Genomic DNA, 27,106 nt, shown 5'->3' on the forward strand with positions numbered 1-27,106 from the left:
GGTTGCTGTGAGCGTGATGCCATGGCACTCTACCCAGGGGGATAGCTTGAGGCTCTGTCTCAAAAAAAAAAAAAAGAAAATGCTCTCTCCACAGCTTTCCTAGGATCTCTGTGTCAGGTTTTATTTATTTTCATGACATTAGTGACTGTATTTTAGTTCTGATAATTTTCACACTCTCTATTGTAAAGCTTTTAGAGGTTTATCCTACCAAATATTCCATAGATCACCAGGTGTTGAGGTCTGCAGTCTAAGTTAGGTTGAGAACATTGCAGGTTACCACTTTTTTCCAGGCTTTGATGGCCTGGGAACTGCTAGTGTCACGTTCTGTCCAGTGTCCAGCTATTCACCTCTTCTCCTTTTTCCCTACCTTAGGTCACTGTTAATTTTATGAAATGCATTATTTCACACCCTTCTAATAGGTATTCACAAATGCACGGCATTATCCACACCACATCTATTTGCTTTTAATTAAAAGCCAATTTCCTGTACTACATGTTTGGAGTTGACATTAATATATGCTTTTAAAAGAAGAGCTGGGAGATAGAGATCAACAGATTGGGAAAGCATTTATGCTCTGCATTTTTTTTTTTTTTGGTTTGTTTGTTTTATGCTTTCTCTAATAAATGAGGAGGCTTGTTTTGTTTTGTTTTCTGTTTAAGACTAGACTTTTCCAGAGAAGTGTATATAGGTGTTTCTTTGTCTACACCATCCTACTGACAATGAAGAAGAGATACAGATTATCCTATATCCCTAAGTTCCCTGGTGAGCTGATGGACATTATGAGTGTAGGGCCCCCTTAGCCAACTAAGGAAACTGTTCCCTTCAGACCTGCAGGTGGTTTGGTGGGAGCAGCAGAAGGTGCACCCTGGGTCTGTGCACTACCAGCAAGTAGGAGAAGGTTCCCCTCTTCCTGCCTCTTAACAAAAGGTTTCCAGTGATTTATACTTATGACCTTTTAGAAGAGCTATTTTGTGTTTAAATGTCTCTTCCCCAGTTGAGCCATGTCATCCTTCATCCTATGAAGCCTCAATTTCCTTCTGTGGTCAGAATCTTGCTGTGTGTCCTCCCCTAACTTGAACTAGGACCTAATACTGCTGTGTACTGTACAACTAGAACTGTGGATTATGTAGTGGCAGGATCAAAGTCTGGATTCCTGGGTGTGGCTCCAAACCAGGAGTTGAGGTTTAATCAGCTCTGTTTTCCTGACACAGGTTGTATGATGGTCGACAGCCTCTGCTGGCTATCACAGACCCCGACGTGATCAAAACAGTGCTAGTGAAAGAATGTTATTCTGCCTTCACAAACCGGCGGGTAAATTTATTTATTTATTAAACTTTTATCTTGAACTACAGAAAGATTCATAGAAATTTGTTTTAAAAATGTACAGGAAGTTTCCATGGATACTTTTTCCTGTTTTTGCTAATGGTAACATCTTGTATCACTATAAATGTAGTGTTTTCCTGCTACTGTAGTTAAAGGAAATTGATAGTGATACAATCCACAGAGCTTTTCACCTTTCCTCAGTGTTATGTGCCTTCATTTTTTTTTTATCAAGGTACCTAACACTTTAAATTTTTTATTATTATTACTATTTTTTTAAAATTTATTGTTGGGAATTCATTGAGGGTACAAGAAACCAGGTTGCATTGATTATATTTGTTAGGTAAAATCCCTCTTACAATTGTGTCTTGCCCCCAAAAGGTGTGGCACACACCAGTACCCCACTCCCTCTCTCCTTCCCTCTCTCTACTCTATCTTTCTCCCTCCCCTAACTTCTTCTTTCTATCTCTACTCTCCCCTTCCCATACCCCCACCATGTAATTAATTGTCATTAATTGTGCTCATATCAAAATTGAGTACATAGGATTCATACTTCTCCATTCTTATGACGCTTTACTAAGAATAATGTGTTCCACTTCCATCCAGGTTAATACAAAGGCTGTAAAGTCTCCATTTTTTTAAATGTCTGAATAGTATTCCATGGTGTACATATACCACATCTTGGGTTGGTGGGCATTTAGGCTGTTTCCACATTTTGGCGATTGTAAATTGAGCTGCTGTCTAGTGCAAGTGTCCTTATGGTAAAAGGATTTTTTTTCCTTCTGGGTAGATGCCCAGTAATGGAAATATAGGATTAAATGGAAGGTCTAGCTTGAGTTCTTTGAGAGTTCTCCATATTCCTTCCAAAAAGGTTGTATTAGTTTGCAATCCCACCAGCAGTGTAAAAGTGTTCCCTTCTCTCCACATCCATGCCAGCATCTGCAGTTTTGAGATTTTGTGATGTGGGCCATTCTCGCTGGTGTTAGATGGTATCATAGGGTGCTTTTGATTTGCATTTGTCTTATAATTAGGGATGATAAGCATTTTTTCATATGTTTGTTAGCCATTTGCCTATCTTCTTTAGAGAAGGTGCTATTCATGTCTCTTGCCCATTGATGTATGAGATTGTTGGCTTTTTTCATGTGGATTAATTTGAGTTCTCTATAGATCCTAGTTATCAAGCTTTTGTCTGATTCAAAATATGCAAATATCCTTTCCCATTGTGTAGGTTGTCTATTTGCTTTGGTTGTTGTCTTCTTAGCTGTACAGAAGCTTTGAACTTTGATTAAATCTCATTTGTTTATTTTTGTTGTTGCAATTGCCACGACAGTCTTCTTCATGAAGTCTTTCCCCAGGCTGATATCTTCCAGTGTTTTTCCTATGCTTTCTTTGAGGATTTTTATTGTTTCCTGCCTTAAATTTAAGTCCTTTATCTATCTTGAATTAATTTTTGTGAGTGGAGAAAGGTGCAGGTCCAGTTTCAGTCTTTTACATTCAGTTTTCTCAGCACCATTTATTGAATAGAGAGTCTTTCCCCCAGTGTATGTTCTTGTTTGGTTTATCAAAGATTAGGTGGTTATAAGTTGTTGGTTTCATTTCCTGGTTATTACATTCTAAATGTCTATATCTCTACTTTTGTGCGAGTACCATGCTGTCTTGACCACTATGGCCTTCTAGTACAGCCTAAAATCTGGTATGGTGATGCCCCTGGTGTTGTTTTTATTATTAAGAACTGCCTTAGCTATACAGGGTTTTTTTTCTGGTTCCATACAAAATGTAGAATCATTTTTTCCAAGTCTTGAAAATAGGATGTTGGTATTTTAATAGGGATGGCATTGAATTGTTAGATTGCTCTGGGAAGTATAGACATTTTAACAATGTTGATTCTTCCCAGCCATGAGCATGGTATGTTCTTCCATTTGTTAAAGTCCTCTGCTATTTCCTTTCTTAGGGTTTCATAATTTTCTTTATAGAGGTCCTTCACCTCTTCTGTTAGGTATATTCCCAGGTATTTCATTTTCTTTGGGGCTATGGTGAAGGGAATTGTGTCCTTAATTAGCCTCTCATCTTGGCTATTATTGGCATATACAAAGGCAACTGCCTTGTGGACATTGAGTTTATATCCTAAGACATTACTGTATTTTTGATGCCTTCCAGGAGTCTTGTGGTTGAGTGTTTGGAGTCCTCTAAGTATACAATTATATTGTCAGCAAAGAGGGAGAATTTGACCTTCTCTGCTCCCATTTGGATGGCCTTTATTTCCTTGCCTTGCCTAATTGTATTTGCTAGAACTTCCAGCACTTCTCTAGTTCCAGCCTAAGAGTAAAAGCTTTCAGTTTTACTCCATTTAGTAAAATATTAGCTGTACATTTGTCATAGATAGCTTTGATTGGTTTAAGAAATGTGCCATGTATGCCTATACTCCTCAGTGTTCTAATTAGAAAAGGATGTTGAATTTCATAGAATGCTTTTTCTGCATCTTCTGAGAGAATCATATGGTTTTTGTTTTTGCTTCTGTTAATATGGTGGATAACATTCATGGACTTGCATATGTTAAACCAGCCTTCCATCCCTGGGATGAAACCTACTTGATCATGATGTATGACTTTTTTGATGATAAGCTATAATTTTACAGCTAGGATTTTGTTGAGAATTTTTGCATCTATATTCATTAGTGAAATTGATCTGAAATTCTCCTTTTTAGTTGGGTCTTTTCCTGGTTTTGGTATCAGGGTGATGTTTGCTTTGTAGGATGTGTTGGGGAAGATTCCTTCCTCCTCAATTTTTTTGGAATAATTTCTGCTGTACGGGAATAAGCTCTTCCTTGAAGGTTTGATAGAATTCTGGTGTGAAGCCATCCAGACCAGGGCATTTTTTTGTTGGAAGATTTTTTATTGTTTCTTTGATCTCATTGTTTGAAATTGGTCTGTTCAGGAGCTCTATTTCTTCCTGGCTAAGTCTAGGGAGAGGGTGTGATTCAAATATTAATCCATTTCCTTTACATTATCAAATTTCTGGGCGTAGAGTTTCTGGTAGTATTCAGAGATGTCCTCTTGTATCTCTGTGGCATCAGTTGTTATTTCCCCTTTATCATTTCTGATTGAGGTTACTAGAGGTTTTACTTTTTTATTTCTAGTTAGCCTGGCCAAAGGTTTATCTATTTTATTTATTTTTTTAAAAAAACCAACTCCTTGTTTCATTAATTTTCTAAATGATTCTTTTGTTTGCAATTTCATTAATCTCTGATTTAATTTTGGGTATTTCTTTTCTTCTGCTAGGTTTAGGCTTAGATTGTTCTTCTTTTTCCAATTCCAAAAGATGGTTTGTGAGTTTGTTGATGTGCTCTCTTTCTGTTTTTTGAATGTAGGTAGGCATCTAAAGTGATAAATTTTCCTCTAAGAACTGCTTTTGTAGTATCCCACAGGTTTTGGTTGCTTGTGTCTTCATTGTTGTTATGCTCAAAGAAGTTAATGATTTCCTCTTTTATTTCTTCCAGCACCCAAGTGTCATTTAACAGAGGTTGTTTAATTTCTATGCCTTTATGTGGGGCTAAACATTTTTGTTGGAGTTGAGTTTCACCTTTAGTGCCTTGTGGTCTGAAAAGATACATGGTAAAAATCTCAATTGTTTTGCTTCTGTTGAGGTTTGTTTTGTGTCCTAGGATATGATCAATTTTGGAGAATGTTCCATGGGGCAATGAGAAGAATGTATATTCTTTATCTTTGGGATGGAGGGTTCTATATATGTCTATCAAGCACAGTTGTTCTAGGGTCTCATTTAAGTCCTTTATATTATTGTATAATTTGTATTTAGAGGATCTGTCCAGCTCTGTAAGAGGAGGAGTGTTAAAGTTCCCTTGTTATTATGGTGCTATAGGATATCATATTGCTCAGACTGAGTAAGGTCTATTTCAAGAATCTGGGAGCATTTAAGTTGGGTGCATAAATATTTAGAATTGAAACGTCGTCTTCTTTTAAAATTTTATTTATTTATTTATTTTGAACTGTCTTCTTGTATTTTTCCCTTGACCAATATAAAGTGACCATCTTTGTCTTTTTTGACTTTAGTTGCTTTAAATCTATATGTATCTGAAAATAAGATCACAACTCCTCTTTTCTTCTGAATTCCATTTACCTGAAAAATTGTCTTTCAACCCCTAACTTGGAGTTTTAATTTGTCTTTTGAAACTAGGTGTATTTCCTGCAGACAGCAAATGGATGGCTTGTGTTTTTTAATCCAATCAGTCAATCTATGCCTCTTCAGTGGGGAATTCAAGCCATTAACATTTATTGAGATAATTGATAAGTGTGGTAGTGTTCTATTCATATTATTTTGTGAGAGTCCATTGCTTAGTTTTATCTTTTGCATCAGTGTGGGAGTTAGGCTCTATCCTTTAATTGCTGAGTTCTTACTGTGCTGTTTATCCATTGTGATCCACATGTCAGTGTGTAGAACAGGTTGATATATTTCCTGAAAAACTGGTCTTGTTGTGGCACATTTCCTCAATGTTGGCATATCAGTAAGTGATTTGATTTCTCTGTCAATTTTAAAGCTTAGCTTAGCAGGATATAGAATTCTGGGCTGGAAATTGTTCTGTTTAAGTAGATTAAAAGTAGATGACCACTGTTTTCTTGCTTGAAAAGTTTCATTAGAGAAATCTATAGTCACCCTGATGGATTTGCCTCTGTAAGTCAACTGGTGCTTACTCCTGGCAGCTTGCAAATTCTTTTCTTTTATCTTGACTTTGGACAAGTTCATCACAATGTGTCTTGGGGAAGCTCTGTTAGAGTTGAGATGACCTGGGGTCCGATATCCCTCTGAATGGAGTGTGTCAGAATCTTTGGTGACATTTGGGAAATTTTCATTTATAACATTGGTAGTATGGCTTCTATTCCCCTGGGACATTATTCTTCCCCTTCTGGGATATCTATAACTCATACGTTTGAATGCTTCATAAAGTCCCATCATTCTGTCAGTGAACATTCTGCTTTCTTTCTCTTCTTTTCTGCCTCTTTAACTATCTGAGTTATCTCAGTCCTCTGAGATGCTTTCTTCTGCATGGTCTAATCCAGGCATCCTCAAACTATGGCCCATGGGCCACATGTGGCCTGCTGAGGACATTTATCCAGCCCACCAGGTGTTTTTGCTGCCTCTGCCTGTCCTGCTTGGCAGCCAACTCGCCCTAGGGCCTGCAGTCTGGCCCTCCAATGGTCTGATGGACAGTGAACTGGCCCCCTGTTTAAAAAGTTTGAGGACCCCTGGCTATTGTTGATACTCTCTATTGCATCTTTAAGTTCCCTAATTGACTGATTCAGTTCCTTCAGCTCTGCTATATCCTTTCTATATTCTTCATATAATTCATCTCTTATTTGATTCTGATTTTGGATTCCCTTTTGGTTATTTTCCACTTTATCAGCAGTTTCCTTCATTGTTTCCATCATTTCCTTCATTGTTTTCACCATCTGTAATCTAAATTCCCTTTCTGTCATTTCTAATATTTCTTTGTAGGTGGAATCCTCTGCAGTAGCTACCTCAAGATACCTTGGGGGGATTACTCTGGACTGATTTTTCATGCTGCCAAGATTTTTCTGCTGATTCTTCCTCATGCATGATTTCTTTTATCTACTTCCTTGGCCTAATTTTCCTTTCACTTCCTCTTGCTCTTTAAGTTACTGTGCCTCAGAACTAGGGTTTTGATGAGTCCTTTTGGTACAGGACCAGAAGGATGAGAAGATTGAAGAGCAAGAAGGGAAAAAAGAAAAGAAAAGAAAAAAGAGAAAGGAGAGGGGGTGAGTAAAAAGGAATATTGACAAAAAGAAGACAGGCGCAATATAGGTGTATAGTAGGGTACTTTGACCCAACCTTAAAAAAAAACAAACCTAACCTCTGGGGTGCCAGGTTGGGTGGTTCCCTTGAGGTCAGCAGCACTTTGCTAGCCTGTTCAGACACAGTACCCTACCTCTGCCAAGTAGATAGGAACAACAAAAATGCAATAAATCAAGCCAAAACAAGCAAACAGAAAACTTTATGGAATAAAATTAGGGGAAAACCCCCGAATAATAGGTGTAGAAACACTAGCAAAAATGAAGTTATTATTGTTAAAGAAGGCAACAATGAAAAATTATATTTACACTAGGAAAATGAAAAAAGAAAAGAAAGAAAAAAAAGAAAAATCTATAGGGAAAATGTTAAAGTTTTTTTTAAAAAGCAGTATATATCTTGCTGAATATTGCCTGGGGAACAGGTAATCTTCTGGGGTATGAGATATTAATCACAATGCTGATAGAGCTGTATGAGATGGAGACGGGAGGCCTTTGCTGATTTCTCAAACCCTGCAGGGTGGAGAGCCTAAATCTCTCATCAGCCCACTTAAAAGGCAATTTAAACTGCTAACCTGGGATAAGCAGAAACTTTCCCAGGAAAGCACTTGTCACTGGGATCACTCCTGAAGTGGCTGTCCACTTACCCAGTGTGCCAAAACTGGTCTCACTGTATGCTTCTGAGTGCCAAGGCTGTAAGGCGTCTCAGTCCCTGCCTTTAGGCTGCTCAGTCACTAGATTACTCACTCCCACTGGATCCCTGTTCTGTGACCCTGAGCTTGCCAGGGGCAATTCTCCTACAATGGCTCCATGTGGCCCACAGCTGAACGCTATTAGGTCTGTCCAACTCAGCAGCTCAGTTTGGGGCCCTAGACAATGCTTAAAGTCCTCTGCACTCTTGTCCTGGTTCTCCCAAGGTAGTTCAACTGTGTGCCAAGTCTAAAACAAAACAAACAAACAAACAAAAAAACAACTCACAGGTAAAGCCTTTGCTAATCTCAATGCTGCTGTACTTACTGCTGCCAGCAGGATTAGACCAAATGAACACACACAACCACTTGCCAGTTCTCTACTGCTTTTGTCATCCTCATGGGGTCCAAAAGTCTCTTGCTGACTCCCTGTGTCCCCAAAGGGATGTTTCTGGGAAGATCCCACCAGCCAGAGATGCCTGGAATTTTCTCTCCCCAGTCTCACCATGCCCAGTTGCAAGAAGCTGTTACTCTGCTGCCATCTTGCTCCTCTCTCCCTTTGCCTTCATTTTTATGGTGTATGTGTGTGTGTGTAGCTCCATGCAACTTTCTCACACTGGCAGAAGTGTGTAACCAGCAGCACTATCAGTGCACAGAAGGGTTCCAGCAGCATGAGGCTCCCTCTTACTGTCCTACAGTTTTTCTGTGTGGTGTGCTTTTTTCACTTAATAGGTTTTATTCAGACCAAAGGTTTTTTTTTGCTTTCTGTAGGTCATTTTGTCAATATTTCCTTTTATGGATTGTGCTTTTGGTGTCAAGTCTGCAAATTCCTCCCCAGTCCTCTTCTACTGTTGTTTCTTTAAAGTTTACATAGTTGTATTCTTTACAGTCAATTCTGTGATCCTTTGTGGCCTATGGATGTCCAATTGTTCCACCACCATTTTGGAAAGACTGTCCTCCCTCCACTGAATTGCTTTTCACATGCTTGTCCACAATCATTTGGGCCTATTCAAGTGCATCATTCCTCATTCTCATTCTGTTCCACTGATTTCTCATTCTCTGTTCTGTTGCACTGGACATTGTGTCTATCCCTCCTCCAGTCCCACAGTACTGTGACTGTAGTAGGTGTTTCGTAAGTCTTAACAGCATGTAGAGTGATCCCTTCTACTTTATTATTTTCTCCAGAGGTCTTCCAGAAGTTCCCTCATTAGTAAATTGAATTATCTTTCTCTGTCCATGGGGGAAAAATAAGAGAAGAAGACTTTCAAGTACTTGTATTATTTCTACAAAATAGATTTGTAATCTTTTCAGTATCATCTACTGTTAGAGATGATAACTCCTAGGCTGTGATCAATGACCATCATGATTTCATCATGGTGAAAGTTCACACACACACGTGTGCTCAGAGTAGGACAGGCACTTGGGATAATTCTACATTAACACCTTTGAGCTGTTCGGTGGACCCAGTTCAGTTCACCCAGCAAAACTAGCAAGTTTGGCTGAGTGAAAGGGAGGTTTCTTAACTACGTCAGAAACAGGGGGAGTGGAAAATGAGGCAGATGGGACTGTAATGAAACAGAATAGAAGCAAAATTTTTATTTAAAATGAAGAAGAAGAGTAAAGGAAAACATAGATAGCCATAGACTTTTCCAGAGAATGGAAAAAGGTCCCCCTCATAAGTGAGGGGAGACCCCACACAAAAGCAATTTACTAATATGAGTACTTTCATCCAAATTTCTCCTATACTTATCTATAAGAATTCCCATTGCTTCCCCTTAGGCCTTCAAGTGTGTCATCCTGGTTTTATTAGTCATGAATTACTGCAGTTGTCAAATAAATCCAATTTTCTTTACATTGTATATTAACTGTTATTTTACTAGTGATGCTATGGTGTCTGTTAGTCTCGTGATGTTTGTGGCAACCATGATGTGTGTTGTTCTGTGAAAGGGATTCTCATCTTTGTTTTATGGAGGGATATTCACAGGGCAGATGGTCATTGATCACAGCCTAGGACTTACATTTTGTAGGACCAACACATAATTGGTTAACTATGTCATACCCAGAATTTCTTGTTTTGCTTCAGGGCCCTTTCCAACTTTCTTATCCAGAAGACCATAATTCTCTCTCATCTCCCTATAATGCCTTCATCCTCTTTCCATCCTAAACATGTACTATTTTTTAAAAATTTACCAAATCAAAGTATCCTTTTTCAAATTGTTTATACTATGATATGAGTAAAGATAGAACCACTCTGAGGCAACACACAGTCTGCCAAGCCCACCTGGTGAACTTTCACCACTCTCTTCCTTCTATGCACAGCCCTGGATCAGGTGCAGGCCTTCTTCCCTTCTATTACCCTGGAAGAACAGGTTCCACATGGGGGGATCATTTGCATTTAAAATATGAATGAGGTACAGAGGCTGGAAACCACACAGGTGACTGGATGACCTCACACACACACACACACACACACAGGTGTGCTCAGAGTAGGACAGGCACTTGGGATAATTCTAAATTAACACCTAGCATGAGACTTGCAATATTGTAGATAGTCGCTAAATATTTGTTAAATATATGATGTCTGTTTAACACATTTGCACATCTGCAAAGATCTCCAAGACTTATATGGGACAATATCTTTTTGATTTGAACTGCAGCCTTTAGGTCCAGTGGGATTTATGAAAAGTGCCATCTCTGTATCTAAAGATGAGGAATGGAAAAGAATACGAACATTGCTGTCTCCAACCTTCACCAGTGGAAAACTGAAGGAGGTAAGAAAATAAAAGAACTAATTAGAAATTTAAAGAATAAGTCTGGCTGGACGGTAGCTCACACTTGTAATCCTAGCACCCTGAGAGTGCTAGGATAGCTGAAGCTCAAGATGTTTGAGAACAGCCTGAGCAAGAATGAGACCATCTCTCTACTGAAAATATAAAAATTAATGGGGCGATTGGTGGGCACCTGGAATTTCAGCTACTTGGAAGTCTGAGGCAGGAGGATCACCTGACCCTAAGAGTTTCAGGTTGCTGTGAGCTAGGCTGATGCCATAGCACTCTTATCTGGGGCAACAGAGTAAGACTTGGTCTCAAAGAAAAAAAGAAGAAGAAATCTGGGACAGGGAGAAAGTAAGATTATAGCCCCTTTCTGGGAGGTAGTGCACTAAGGTTAGGCTTCCAAAAAATGATATTTTATCTTTATGTCTAGAAAAGGCATTGCAAAATTCATTATAAAATGTCACTTATTCCATGTGAGGGAAAGCTATGTCCATCTGGGACTTGAGTTTGCACATTTAATATGTGGTGTTGTGTTTTGTGCTTAGATGTTCCCCATCGTGAGCCAGTATGGAGATGTGTTGGTAAGAAATATGAGGCAGGAGGCAGAGAAAGGCAAGACCATCAACTTGAAAGAGTGAGTAGAAGCACAGTCTTAGGATTTTGCACTGCCGGGAGACCCTGTAGCTGGCTGCCACAGAGCTAATGTTCCAACTTCTGAGTTACTCCAGTGACCAGACAGAAACAGGGTGTGGTATTACAACTACAATGGGCCATCCAAGAAGGGGCAGTTTGCATGAAAAGGCAGGGCAACTGGAAATAGGGAAGGGTCTTCTCCTCTGTCCACAAGACCTGGAAATCTCATGAAGTGTTCTCTGGATATTCTGGAAGAAAAAAAACATCCAAAATAGTTCATAAAGGAAACACCTAATTGTACCAAAGTTTTGGGCATAGAATGTGTACAATGGTGAAAGAACAAGTGGCTTGGTACCTGTTGGCTGACAGTGAACTGGGCAGAAGAGTGACTGGTAAATTTGGGAGAATTTCAAGCCCTTCATGGTTTTACTGAGGATACCACCAGACTCTTAAATATTAAATCTCCCCACTTCTGTTTCCTCCAATTGACATGTTTCTGATTAGTAGAAACAACAGGTGTACCCTGACACTACCCTGGGCAGATTGGGGACATGTGGTCACTCAGCTGTGGGATTCCAGCAATCAGTTTTGGCAACATCTATTCTTTTGTCATCTATTATTCTTTTGCCTAGGAACATTCTCAGTTCTTACCTTCTATAGAAATGCTTCTGACCATAAGCCAACCCTAGGTCATAAAAGTTATGGGAAATGGGGCTTTCTGGAGTCTTAGCAGAGAGCGCAGGGAAGAGATGATGTTCGTGTCAACTCAGAACAGGGTGTTGCTGTTCCATAAAGTTCTGGGGAGGAAATATCACTGTTCATAGACTTTCTGCAGTGTCTCCTTTCTTCAGTCCTAAGGAAGAGTTACTTATTTTGCTGAAGCATGGTGCTTACCTGCCTGTTATCACCCACACTCAACACACACTTCTGTAGTTTGTCTGACTATGTCCCACTGTGAGTGACCTCCTTGAACTCAGAAGTTGGCCTAACTCTCCTTCATGTCCCCATAACCCCCAGTACAGGGCCAGCTGTATCACTAGCACCTTATAATGGTACCATATGAGTGGGGTGGGAAGTGATCCAGCTGGTAGTTCCTAAAGTCTGTCTTGACTAGACATAGGGATTTACATGCACATCTTGCTGCGTGTGAAGCAAAAGAATGGCAAATGTGCCAACTTCAATTTTCCATGTGTTTCTTTTCTTAGTATCTTTGGGGCCTACAGTATGGATGTGATCATGGGTACATCATTTGGAGTGAACATCGATTTCCTCAATAGCCCACAGAGTCCTTTTGTGAGAAAAGCTAAGAACCTCATTAAGCTTGATTTCTCAGATCCACTCTTTCTCTCAATAAGTACGTAGACTATTATTTCTTTTTCTCTCCTTTTTAAAATAGTTGCTTTATTGAGATCTAATTCAAAAACCATGTAATTAACCATTTTTAAAAAGACATTTCAATGGTACATGTGCATAGTATATACCATATGTATAAAACATATATATATATATATATAAACATATTTATAACCATCAACATAGTCAACTTCAGAATATTTTCATCAGCTCAGTGGCACGGAATTTTAGCTATCACCTCCCCCCAAATCCCACTGCTCTAAGCAATAACCAATCTATTTTCTGTCCCTCTAATTTTTCCTATTTTGGAGATTTAATATTATAAAAATTATTTCAATAATTTTTTTCTCTATCTTTTATTCCCACTTTTAGTGATCTCATCTTTATTTAATTGTTACTATGTCAGTAGTAAATTCTCTTCTTTCATTTTTGGGAATATTAGTCTATGTCATCTCTGTTTTTTGTTTTTTTGAAAATCTAGCTAAAGACTTGACAATTTTGGTGACATATTCATAGAACCAGCTTTTGCATCATGAATTTTTCTCTATTGTTTTAAGTATCCATTTCATTAGCTCACACTTTAGTTTTTCCTATAGTTTTCCCTTCGGCTTGCATTAGGTTTAATTTGCTCTTCTTTTTTTCACTATTTTATGACATAAAGTTAGATTATTGACCAGAGAGCTTTCTTTTTTAATTTAAATATTTAAAACTGTAAATTTCCCTCTAAACACTGCTTTTCCTATGTCCCAGAAGTTTGGGCATTTCATGTCTTCATTTTTATTCATCTCAAAACAATTTTTTTTCCTTTTTAAAATTAGATCATATTTGTGCACATTAATTCTATCATGAGATACAGTGTGTTGTTTCCATATACAATTTGAAATACTTTCATCCAATTGGCCAACATAGCCATCATGTCATTCTCGTAATTGTTGTGTTAAGACATTGATATTCAACATTTAGAAACATCTCAAAACAATTTTTAACTACCCTTTTGATTTCTACTTTGACCCATTGGTTATGTAGAGGTGCTTATTTAATTTCCATGTGCTTGGGAGTTTCCCAAATTTTTTTCTGTAATTGCTTTCTAGTTTCACCCCATGGTAGTTGAAGGCCATAGGCTGTATTATTTCTATCCCAACTACTATTTCATTTAAAGGACAATTAATTAAAGAAGCGGACTGTGTTCTTGTCTACTAGAAGCCTCTGGTCCAACAGATTAGGCTCAGAGGTCATAGAATGCGTTCTGTTCTTTAGTCACCCCAAATGCAGAAGGGATCACTGATTTCACCACTATAGCAGTGACCCCTATGTGTGGATGTGCCCTTATGCAGCCATTGGCCTGCAAGATAAGGGAATGGCTCCTTGTGAGAACCCTAAAGTCTGCTGTTTCTCTAATGAAAAAAAAATTATAATCACTCCAGGTAAATTTTGGGTTTTCATGATGGTTTTTTTTTTCCTTTGGTCTCTTATAGCATTCTTTCCATTCCTTACTCCAATCTATGAAGCATTAAATATCTCTGTATTTCCTGAAGATGTTACAAAATTTTTTATAAACACTGTGCAAAAGGTGAAAGAAAGTCGCTGCCAAGATAAACAAAAGGTAAAATCTGGTGGTGGTGCTTACATGACAAATGTCACTTTTTGATAACTTGGGGGACTGTATACTAATAACAACAGAAGAATTCATTTTGTAGAAATGAAGAAGATGGGGCATGGTGAGACAAGGCAGATATGAGAATAAGTCAGACAGACAGCATTTAAAATTTAATACCAGGTGCAAGATTTAGTACTTCATGACATAAATGTTGGTGAGATAAAACTGTAACACTTATATTCACTTCAATAAATTATCAAGGGACAAATATTACTTTTTAGCAATCAATTTACTGCTATTATTATTTACTCATTTTATCCTATAAGGAATAATTTCAAGTTATTTTAGACAGTCTCCTGTGAAGGGCTTCTCTGGCTACCTGTGTGGTATAGTGTATGTTACATTTGAGCCTGGTTGTGGCCAGAACTATGTCAGGGTCTTCCCTGGGCCTTGGAGCTTCAAGCAGTCTGATCCATCTTTATTCTAATGAGGTCTACAGACCAGGCCAAGGATGTCTGAAGGTGAGGGAGGGAGGAATGGGCACCCAGATGTCACTGAGGATTGTATAGAGTTCTGAGGGTGGAGCACTTGAAGATGCTACCACAAACAAATCTGTGGTGAAGGAGCTTGGAAAATTCAGGAGATTAATCCATATGGATACTAGTTTAGAATGAAGTCCTGAGAACCAAAAAAACTTAAGTCCTGAGCAAGCAGGTTTGAAAGGAGATGGAGCAGCCAACTCCTTGGCCCAGAAACAGTGTCAGAAAGTCAGAGAAAGTCAGGGTCAGGGAGCACAAAGACCAAAAAGAAGTTCCACATAATAGCGGGAATTCTGTCAGGGAAACACCTTGTTTTCTATGTGTTAGATCAGTGGTTCTCAACCTTCCTAATGCCGTGTCTCTTTAATACAGTTCCTCATGTTGTGGTGACCCCCAACCATAAAATTATTTTCATTACTACTTCATAACTATAATTTTGCTCCTGTTATGAATCGTAATGTAAATATCTGATATGCAGGATGTATTTAGGCGACCCTTGTGAAAGGGTTGTTCAACCCCCAAAGGGGTCATGACCCACAGATTGAGAACCGCTGTGTTAGACAGATGCTTTGTTCAATGGGGACTCAGATGATACTATCAGACTCTGGACTTCAAGGCCCCTTATTCTCAGATGGAAAGTTGAAGATTATACTCCTGATTTACTTTGGATTTAACAAGTCACTTTCTGTCACTGAAATGTGTCTTTCTGCTTTCAGCACCGAGTAGATTTCCTTCAGCTAATGATTGACTCCCAGAACTCCAAAGAAACAGAGTCCCATAAAGGTAACCCAGGAGGGCTTCTGGGGACTTCTGAAGGGGAAGCCCAGAGGGAACAGCTCATTCTGAGAATGTGCAGGAAGAGAGAAAGGAAATTTCTGCCACACTGTAGAATGACACATATTATAAGTGGTAGCTGGAGGCACCTTCTAAAAGCATACAGGCATAGCCATACGCAAAGCTACAAGGGCAGCTCTGAACAAGCCTGTCATGCTTGGAAGTCAGCTGGTTTCTTAGATCATCTACATGAGAATGAATGCTGGTTCTCAGGTTCTCTCAGATCCACTGAGTCAGAATTTCTGCCTGGAAATTTACATCTGACATCAAATCAGGAAACCTACTATCCCAACTAAGGGTTTTTTCAACTAGGAATACTTGGTGAGAGTGTGTTCACTAGCTCAATCTACTTTAATGATTTGTTTTCCCTTTGTAATGAGGAAACAACCAGTGGAGGAAACATTTCAGATTATGTAAAAATCTTACTTTTCTTCAACCTTTTGCCAACGAGTTTCACCATCTATGGGTAGTTTTGATTGACTATTATTACTACAATGGTGGCAAAATGACAATCCTGGTTAGATTCCAGCTTCAAAATTTTGATAACCTTTTCACAAAAGTCCTCAATATTTAACAATTGTTCTAGAGAGCGGGGATAGATGTGCTCCAGTACGCCACCACTGCTAATATGTGTCTGTGCACATCTGCTTTCATCATCTCTCTAGCCATCGTTTACCTATCTATCATCTATCTGTCTATCCCAATACAACCTTCTGTGATGAAGGAAATAGTCATTTTCCTGTTCAATACAGTAAGCACTAGACGCATGGGACTGTTGTGCCCTGAACATGTGGCTTATGCCTTTGAAGAAGAATTTTTAAATGTATTTAATTTTAATTCACTAAAATTTAAGTTTATACAGGTACATGTTGTTAGTGATCATCTAATTAAACAGCAGAGCTCTAAATATTTGAGAATATAGTGCAATTTCAGCTCTGTTTCATAGGCTTCATGCTAACCACCTACAATAATTTGGTAGTTGAATTTCCTACTGATTCATCACAGAAGTCATCACTGGTAAATTGCAACTCTGTAGACCCTTCTCACACTTGTCTTGTATTGTTTTTAGTAATGAGTTAGATGGTTGGAGTGGGTACTATATTGATTTCAGTGATTCAGGTGTTAAAACCTCCTAATCTAGCCCCAACCAAACTGTCTAGAGCCTGGCCCTGCTCAGCTGCTCTCAGAAGAAAAATCAAGAGGGAGGCCAGCCTATAATCATAAGGGCTTCTGCTATGTTAGTGCCAGTCATGAAACAAGGGTCAGTCACCACCTTTCTGGTGTTTTATCTATTTCTGTATTTTCTGTATATTTTGAGATAGTCCTTTTTGAAGAACTGAGACCTAATGTCTCTCAAAGCTATAATTCCAGCTTCTCTGGCTTGGTGTGCACACAAGTCACCATGTCTCCTGGAAGTTCGGATACTGATTCTATAGGTCTAGGGTGGGGTTTGAGATTCTACATTTCCAATATGCTCCCAGTTGCTTCTGATGCTGCTAGTCCATGGCCATACTTTGAGTAACAAGAGTTTATCTGTAGCTCAATATTGTTCCCTTAAGTTTCCTTAACCCTGTGTAGAGGGAAGATCCTCCAGTTGTCCTTGCACTTAAACCTTATATACCTTGAAATAACACAATCAAAGATTTTCAAGCTCTATTATAACTACAATACTTTTTATTTCTCCTGAGGGAGAATGCTACCCTATATTTTACATACAGCTAGAGTACGTTTTGATTATCCGAGGTGCATACCAATCACACTAAGTATATCAGACAGAAATGCTCTCTCTGGAAATTACCCAGATGTGTTGGTGGTGAGGACAGCATTATAAGAAATGGATGTGCAACTTAAAGATATGATTTGGTTAGTACAATTTTGCCTTATTCTATCTTTAGAGGATAGACATCAGAGTGAAGACCACGCCCAGTATGACTCTGATTTACTTTTCCAATTTTATCCCTAGGGATTTGGGAGCTCACATGTGTTTTTCTTCCTCTAAACTGGGATGTTCTACATTGACATGCTTTACCTAAAACATCCTTTCTGTTCTTTCAGTTCTGTCTGATCTGGAGCTTGTGGCCCAATCAATTATCTTCATTCTTGCTGGCTATGAGACCACTAGCAGTGTTCTTTCCTTCATTATGTATGAATTGGCCACTCACCCTGATATCCAGCAGAAACTTCAGGATGAGATTGATGCAGCTTTGCCTAATAAGGTAAGTGGATGACAGCTGCAGAGGGAAGGAGGTGGTGAAGCCTTAGCAGGAATGCCTGTTCACCACTTCCTAGGAGGAGTTTTGCAAAATTTTAAGTCTTGATTCTTTTACCAGCCCTACAAAGGAAGGCTCTAAAGAGAAAAACAAAGGGAGAAACATAGGCAATGGATGCTGCTTATAGAAATAAGCCATTTGTAAAAGAGTGCTGGTCCTTGTGCATCTATTATGAGTTACTACAATAATGCAAAAAAAAAAAAAATACAGAAAGCCTCAGTGGCATATAACCATAAGAAGTTTTTGCTTAGATGTCTGAATAGGTAACTCAATAGGCTCTGGTCTGGGGTTTATCCAATTGCATCTGCTCTTAGGTATGCTGGTGTGCTGGGCAGGTGGACCCAGCTCTGCGCACACCTGTGTCATACTTCAGTCATGAAGCTAGTGGACAAGAAGCCAAGTAGGAACCAAGGTGTCTGACTTTCTTATTAAGAAGAATCTCTTATCCTCTATGCCTGTGGTTCTCAACCTACCTAATGCCTGCACTTTAATACAGTTCCTGTGGGTCATGACCCACAGGTTGAGAACTGCTGCTCTATACTATTTCCCCCAAATTCAAAACCGAGTCCTAGTGGCATGTCACTCAGGTTGTTTTCAGATCTCTACCTAATTGGGATTATTTGTGTTGTGAAGAGTAATTGCCTCTAGGCTGCAAAGTCTGGCCTAGCAGTAGGTGAACACAAAGGGATCTTCTTCAGAGCTACTGTCAAGCCCTAACTAATAAGTGGGAGAGGATGGGACAGATTGTGCAATTCCCATCCTCCATATAGATTTCACTTGAACTAAATTGTTAGTCCTGGGAGTATCCACTCATAACCTTATTTATCCTTTTTGGGTTACAGAGGGGCTAGTTGTCTATAGAGTTTGTTATAGTGTGTTTATCCACATTTTATACAGAATCAAAAGTTTTGTCAAGCAGAATTCACAGCTACAAAATCTTATGTGGAACAGGGTTTGCTCTTTTCCCTTCTGTTGGTGTACAATGTGGTCTTGTTTTTCTGAGTTGAAATTGACTTTGACATATTGTAATGAAGCATAATGGTCACAGACTTTGGTCACATGTGTTCATGTGAGAAAGAAAAGGCACAACATGGTAATGCTCAAGATATCAGGCCCTGGGTAGGGGATGCCTTGCAGGTATCCCACATCTGCACTATCCATACACATCTCAGTGGGGCATTGAGTAGGTCAAGTATTTTATACCTATTAATGCTTATGGGTGAAGTTCCTTTACCAATGTGTTTCTTTCAATACCAGACACTGAAATAGTACTGAGTAGAATTCATTGATGGTCAATTCTAAGTCTCGATTTGAGTCCTGGGATGGGATGGCCCCAAAGGTCTCCCACATTCCTAATAACTCTACATGTCTCAGTAGAGGATTGAGTAGGTCAAGTACTTGACATTTGTTAGGATGTGAGGGTTCTTTACAAATATGTTTCTTTTAATCCCCTAACACTTCAGTAGTGCTGAATAGACCATGATGATTGCCACTTACACATTTCCATGTATTGAAATGTGTTTATTTCTTCCCAGACACCCACCACCTATGATGCCCTGGCACAGATGGAGTATCTTAACATGGTGGTGAATGAAACTCTCAGATTATTCCCAGTTATTGGAAGACTTGAGAGGGTCTGTAAGAAAGACATTGAAATCAATGGAATGTTCATTCCCAAAGGGACCATTGTGATGATACCAACCTATGCCCTTCACCGAGACCCAAAGTACTGGGCAGAGCCTGAGAAGTTCCACCCTGAAAGGTATGAAGTATCTGGAACAGGGAGCCCACTCTGACCCACACTGGTTCCAGCACATTTTGCAACTGTTAGTGTGTGTTAGACAGTGATATGATTGCATAGACATTTGCTTGTAAGCTTTTTTATTTATAAAAGGATTATATTTAAAAAGCATTAATTATAAAACTATATAAACCATAGACTATGAAAAGGAAAATTACATCCACTGACAGTGACAACACCATAAGATAAGCCCACTAATTATGTGATATATGTCCTGATGGACAGTTGTGTATGCATATATAACTTGAAAAACTAGATTTTTATCAAATTTTATTTGGCTTTGAACTGTTTCTTACTTTACACAGAGGTAAACTATAAGCTATTAACTACTTTTTATTATATATTTTTGGCCTGCATATGCCATAATTTGTTTCACCCCTATTTTATTTTAGAATAGGCTTTTTATTCCTTTCAGTTGTTTGTTGTTCCTGTTAGCTCCATGAATTTACCACCAATTTTAGGAAATGTTTCCACGTTTTATTTTGTTCAATATAAATTGCTGTTTTCTGAAGGGTAATTTAAAAGTGCAGACTGAGAACTTGGCAGGTCCTTGTCCCTGATTTTTTTTTTTTAATGGCATAGTTTATTGAACTTTTTTTTAATTGTTGGGGATTCATTGAGGGTACAAAGAACCAGGTTACATTGATTGCTTTTGTTAGATAAGGACCCTCCTGTAGTTGTGTCCCACCCCCCAAAGGTGTACCATACCCCTTGACCCTCCCTCCTTCCTTTCTTAACATTCCCCATCCTCCATCTCCCTTTGTGTACTAGGACCTTAATTGTCCTCATATCAGAATTGAGTACATAAGATTCTTGTTTCTCCATTCTTGTGATGCTTTACTAAAAATAATGTGTTCCACATCCATCCAGGTTAATACAAGAGATGTAAAGTCTCCATCTTTTTTAGTGGCTGAAGTATTCCATGATATACATAGACCACTTCATTGAGGACACAGGAGAGCATGGGTCTTCCTGGTGCTGAACTGCGCCAGCTCCTGTATGCTCTCAGTAGTCAGTGGCTCTTCCAAAGCACAGTCACCAGCTCTCTGGACATCTCAGACAACCCAGCAGGCTGTTCTGGGAATACACAGCCAGGGCTGGGCTTGGGCACTCTGGAAATAGTTAATGCTTCTTCATTATTCTATTGGTGAGCAAAGTTAAGAGTGAAGTTGTTAGGGCACTGCCTGGTGAGTCAGAAAGCCTGGGGTCTAGACTTCTATTGACCCCTTCCACAAGCCTGCTGATGTTTGGGACCCTGTCTTGTTGGCCATGTCTCCCAGGCTGGCATGGAGTCTGCACATCCATGTTGGAACAGTAAATCAGAACTGACCAAGTCCTCTGTTCCCTGGAGCAGAGCACTTGTGTATTTCACTGGAGCTCAGCACTTCAACCTCCTCTAGCTGCACAAACAGAAAATCAGAGACCACTCTTTATATATCCCTGTGAATCATTCTGTTACCAAACAGAGAGTAAGTGCTCACTGAGTGTCAGGGAGCAGACCAGGATGTGAGAAATCTAAATGTTTCTTTAAAAGTCTATTATGGAAATATATAAATTTATATCCCATAGAAAGTAGTCTATAGAGGATCCGTGACTGTCAGTTGCCCTATCCACACAGCACCACAACCATCCGCCAAATGCCTATGTTTTTGAGGTATTCACCTATATATCTCAGAATGCTCTCCAAAATATAAGGACATAGCTGTGCATAAAGGCTCATGTCTGTAATCCTAGCACTCTGGGAGGCTGAGGCAGGTGTATTGCCTGAACTGAGGGGCTCAAGACCAGCTTAAGCAAAAGTGAGACCTTATCTCTACTAAAAATAAAACAAAACTGGCTGGGTGTTATGGCAGGTCCCTATACTCTCAGCTCCTCTGGAGGCTGAGGCAAGACAGGGTTACTGTAAGCTCTGATGCCATGGCACTCAACCCAAAATATACATATATAAAGACATATTTTAAAACACATCACCACAATGTCATTTGCACTTTCCCAGAAACATTTTTGCTTAACATAATCAAATATTGAGGAATCTATTTGAACAAATATGGGTCTAACTTTCAAAGAATTTATAGACCAGGGAAACAGATTCTAATTGTGATTCTAGTATAGGAGAGGAGCATCAAATGCCCATGTAAATTACCTGACTTATAACATTCTGTGTGGGAGAGAGAAAGGGAGAGGAAGATTGAGAGGGAAGAAGGAAGGAGAGAATAAGAGGAAGGAGAGGGGAGGAGGACAACATATTTAGAAAGAAAAAAGGAAAGTGGAAGAGAAGGAAAGGGAAAAAGAACAATGTAAAGAGTCCTAGATATTTTCTCCTGCTCCTCCCCTAATAAGCGTATGATGATCACAAGAACAACTTGAGGCAGGGACCTACTTTTCCATTTATGAGCTCATTATTTATGTGCCTTTTATAGTGTGAACACATCGCCACCCTGAATATGATTTTAGTACTGAGAAGTGAGTTTTAAACATAGTACACATCATCTCAACAAAATGGGTAACACCTGTGGGATAAGGATGAAGGAAAGGATCTGTAGCTTACAATTTTTATAGCAAAATAGCCATAGCAGGATTTCAACAACTAACCCATAAGAGTATTTTGTTCACTATAGGTTGTGGAGACCAGAAGTCTAAGGCAGAACTAACAGCCTTGTAGTGTTTGTCTCATTAATGTTTTTATCTACTACTGTGGGTCCAGATTTGGCAGGAAGAACAAGGACCACATAGATCCTCACATGTATATGCCCTTTGGATCTGGGCCCCGAAACTGCATTGGCATGAGGTTTGCTTTCATGAGCATGAAACTTGCTCTCGTCAGAGTCCTGCAGAACTTCTCCTTCAAACCTTGTGAAGAAACACAGGTCAGTAAACTTTCTGTATAAATAATGCCTTATTGGGAGTTTCATTAAGTATGGAGTCTATACAGGCAGTCCCCTAGCTACAAACATCAGATTTATGTATAACTTGTACTTATAAACAGAGGTTATTGCAGGCAATAGGTAAATGTATGTGTTCTAACTTATGTACAAATTCAATGTAAGAACAAAACCTGCAGAACCTACTTTGTTTATAACCCAGGACTGCCTGATTGAAAAGAACATACTTGTTCATCTTTTTAGTAACTTATTTTATGGGCTAAATAATCTATTTGGAACCATCAATGATCTTTAATCGTGCTTTTATAAGGTTAAACTATAAAGTTCATCCAATGTCAATGCAGATGCATGACATAATTATATCCAGTCTCCTTGAACTTGACCAAACTTTATATTCAGTTTTAAGTTAATTGGAAAGACGGGGAAGTGTTTCTCAAAATCATGCAGTGCTGTGATTACCTCATTGTGACATCTGAGTGGTGCTACCCTTCACCCAAAACTACAGAAGCTGTCTCATGAGAGAGTTCTCCGCCACTGGTGCTACACTGCAATCACCAGGGTGCTTTTAAAAATAACTATGTGTGGATCATCTTAGATAGTCTAACACAATTGGCTCAGAATGTAGTTTTTAATGCTTCTATGTTGCTTCTTATTTGAAGCCAAATTTGAAAATCACTGATTTGAGGCACTACTGCCAGATCTGAGGATTCCCACAGAGTAGGGCCATCCTGAGTATTTGAATTCCCCTCTGGGTTGCCTACTTTATGCAAGGTTGGCTCCTTTTCCACCCAATAATAATTTTGTGAATGTTCTTTCCACTTTCATCCCATTCTGTATTCACCTTTCAAGTCCTAGTTCAAACTACAATCCTCTCCAAAGAATATTCTCTGCTTATTCCAGAGTTCATTATCTGCTCCGTTTTTGGTTACAGAAAGATGTTATCACCACCTAACTTTATATCTTGTCATTAATCATCCAGTTTTCTTCTATATATTTTTTCTATATCTGAGAACACCTTCTCAAGTCCCTTCACTATATCACCTCATTTTATTGCTTTCATAAAATCAGGATAGTACCTTGGAGAAGACATTTTTCACTATAAATATTCAGTAAATGTTTAGGGTGTGATTTATAGTTTATTTGGATCTCATAAATACAAACTTCAAGCTACTTTAACTTTAAAATTTAACAAATGACGTGTGTGTGTGTACATTTCTCTGTCTGCAAGGAAACTGTGTAAATCCATATGAAATAAAAAGTTTTCATCTGAAAACTTTCTTTTTTTTTTTTTGAAAACTTTCAAAAACAATTGTCATTAATTCATATCAACCAAGGCACAGTAAGTATTATTTCTAGGAGTCATGCATTTGATGTGCAACTTCTCCCTTACATAAGCTTTTAGTAGTGGAGAGGAAGAAGATGAAGATAGTTTCCATGTTATTTTCAGCTATAGGGCAGCTGTGTAGCTGCCCAGTAAGTGTTTACAGAGTGAGCTCATTTCTGAGAGAATCCAGGCTGCAGGCATGCCTGGGGTGAGCAACATGCTCCCAGGCATTTACAGCCTGGCTCTTCTCAATCTCCACGGCAATTTGTTTGCCCTGCACTCTGCTAAGATCAGAAGGTTACCCTGTTGGTGGCTCCTCCAGTGTGGAAAGAATGACTCAATGAGAATTGTTCCCAAACTGTTAATGAAAACACTGTAGAATGTAAGAAGTTACCGATGGGAGGGGAGGGGGAAGTTTCAACAGAAGGAGGGTAAACCGTAGGACTACACCTATGGAGCATACTGTAAGGGTGCAAATCAAATCCACCAAGTATAGAACATAAATGTCTTAACACAATAATTAAGTAAATGAGGTGGAAGCTATATTAATTAGTTTGAAGTAACCATTCCAAATTGCATAAAAAAAACCAACACATTGTACATCACAAAAGCATAAATGTATTCATGATCTATGTGTATATGACTTAATAAAAGGAAAAAAGGAGAAGTTACCCATTAGCACTACATTTGAAAAAAACTAAAGAAGATATCAAAAAATGAAAGCATAATACTTTAAAGGCAACTTTTCATCATTATAGTGCATGGTTTTAATGAGAGTGGATACTGGGTTGTTAAAAATTCAAAGGCCACCCATACGATTGAAGTGTACACTACCTACTCAGGATAGCACTGCAAAATTCAACATATACAAAATTAGTTGTATATGGATTTTTGAAATAGTTTGCCATAATGCCTAAACATTTGGTATAAATTTTGAAGACTCATCCATTTTACATAAAATTTAAATTAAAAAATATTCTAGCCATAAGGAATTTGTATCAGACCTGTCATAAAATAGGTGCTCAATAATCATGGTATTAAATGATGGGTGGAAGAATGCTTTCATTGTCCAGTTTTTACACAGCTTATAGAATAAGTATAAAGAATCCAAGATAGATGATGCTAAAAGTAGTTTTTATAAGTTTTTGTCCTTAATGTATCTTTTCTGCTTTGTTTCTAACTTTGTTTCATTTGCTTCATTTGTTTCTTCTAAAAATGCTTGTTTAATCATTGAAGATCACCATGAAATTATTCACAAATGGATCACTTCAACTGGATAAACCCATTATTGTAAAGGTTGAATCAAGAGTTGGGAACCTTCTCTGAGGAAGATAGGCAAATGCCTAACAAACACATATAAAAATGGTTATCAGCCCTAATCATCAGAGAAATGCAAATCAAAACAACCCTGATATATCACTTAACCCCAGTAACATTAGCCCACATCACAAAGTCCCAAAGTCACAGATGCTTCCATGGTTGTGGAGAGAGGGGAACACTTTTACACTGTTGGCTGGACTGCAAACTAATACAGACTCTTTGGAAAGAAGTATAGAGAATCCTCAAGAACTCAAATTATACCTTCTATTTAATCCTGCAATCCCAATACTAGGACTGGGAAAGAAAAAAAATCATTTTATCATAAAGACATTTTCACTAGATTGTTTATCACAGCTCCATTAAAAATTGCCAAGATGTAGAAACAACCGAAAAGCCATCAACTCAGGAATGGATTAACAAGCTATGGTATATATATACCATGGAATACTATTCATCCATAAAAATATGGAGACATTACACGTTTTGTATTACCCTGGATGGAACTGAAACACATTATTCTTTGTAAAGTATCACAAGAATGGAAATGCAAACATTGAATGTACTCAGTACTAATATGAAGCCAGTGCACAATCTAATTCACACCCTTAGAGAAGAAAAACTCAGTTCAAGTTGGGAAATGGGGAAATGAGGGAAGTGGGAGAGGGGAGGGGAGATTGGTGTGCTCCCACTGAATGGACCCAATTTAAGGGTACATGGCAGTCCTTTGGGGTGTGGGTGGGACACAACTACAAGAGGGACTCTACATATCAAATTCAAATATTGTGACCTGGTTGCTTTATCCCTCACATTAATTTGGAATAAAAATAATATTTGGAATGATAGGCAGACTGACTTTCCCTAAGGGGTTCTGTTCTATTCTAGAAAGCTACATCTAAGAACACCAGAGGGCTCGGCGCCTATAGCTCAACCGGCTAAGGCGCCAGCCACATACACCTAAGGTGGCGGGTTCGAATCCCCAGCCCGGACCCGCCAAACAACAACGATGGCTGCAACCAAAAAGTAGCCAGGCGTTGTGGCGGGCGCCTGTAGTCCCAGCTACTTGGGAGGCGGAGGCAGGAGACTCGCTTGAGCCCCGGAGTTGGAGGTTGCTGTGAGCTGTAATGCCACGGCACTCTACCCAGAGGGACAGCTTGAGGCTCTGTCTCAAAAAAAAAAAAAAAAAAAAAAAAAAAAAAGAACACCAGAGACCCCAATTTACATGTAAAGAAAACTCAGAAATGAAGAAGAGCTTAACCCAGGGCACTGAATCAACCACTTGGGATTCTGCACATTCACTGTGTTCTCTCAGTGTCTGTGGAAGACTGTATGTTATGTAATATCAAGAAGATGACTAAACCAATGCCACATATGTGGACTCTGCTTCTCTGATTCTCATAGGATGATCTCTACCCACCCACCCCCTCTTAGTACCATTGACTCCTTTTTAGCTCTGATAAGAAAATAAACAGTTCTCAACATTTTAGCAAGAATTTTGCTTCTCTATTCTTGCTTTACTAGGAATAATGTGTTCCACTTCCATCCAGGTTAATACAAAAGATGTAAAGTCTCCATCTTTTTTAGTGGCTGAATAGTATTCCATGGTATACATATAGCACAACTTGTTAAGCCATTACTGGGTTGGTGGCTACTTAGGCTGTTTCCACATTTTGGCGATTGTAAATTGAGCTGCAATAAATAGTCTAGTGCAAGTGTCCTTATGGTAAGAGGGGTGGGAGATGGGAAGAGCAGAGAGGGAAAGAGGGAAGGGGTGAGGGGGTATAGTACAACTTTTGGGGGCGGTACAAAATTATAAGGGTCATTATCTAACAAATGCAATCAATGCAACCTGGTTCTTTGTACCCCCAATGAATCCCCAATAATAATAAAAAAAAAATTTGGATGAGTGTAAGAATTATTATAGTGACATTAAATGGCACTATAGAATGTATTT

General features: G+C 38.8%; 1 protein-coding gene across 1 annotated transcript; it reads left to right on the plus strand.

The window, feature by feature from the left end:
• Positions 1-1,211: 1,211 nt before the first annotated feature.
• LOC100940976 (cytochrome P450 3A4-like) lies at positions 1,212-25,202 on the plus strand. The gene is made up of 10 exons (XM_012810795.2): positions 1,212-1,311; positions 10,486-10,599; positions 11,148-11,236; positions 12,441-12,589; positions 14,064-14,191; positions 15,441-15,507; positions 17,614-17,774; positions 19,364-19,590; positions 22,334-22,496; positions 25,072-25,202. The coding sequence occupies exons 2-10, from the start codon at positions 10,507-10,509 to the stop codon at positions 25,159-25,161; spliced, it is 1,167 nt and encodes a 388-aa protein (XP_012666249.1). The 5' UTR covers positions 1,212-1,311; positions 10,486-10,506; the 3' UTR covers positions 25,162-25,202.
• The last annotated feature ends 1,904 nt before the right edge of the window (positions 25,203-27,106 follow it).

Source organism: Otolemur garnettii, unplaced genomic scaffold, assembly GCF_000181295.1.
Source record: "Otolemur garnettii isolate 467f Iridium unplaced genomic scaffold, OtoGar3 scaffold00142, whole genome shotgun sequence".
NCBI lineage: Eukaryota > Metazoa > Chordata > Mammalia > Primates > Galagidae > Otolemur > Otolemur garnettii.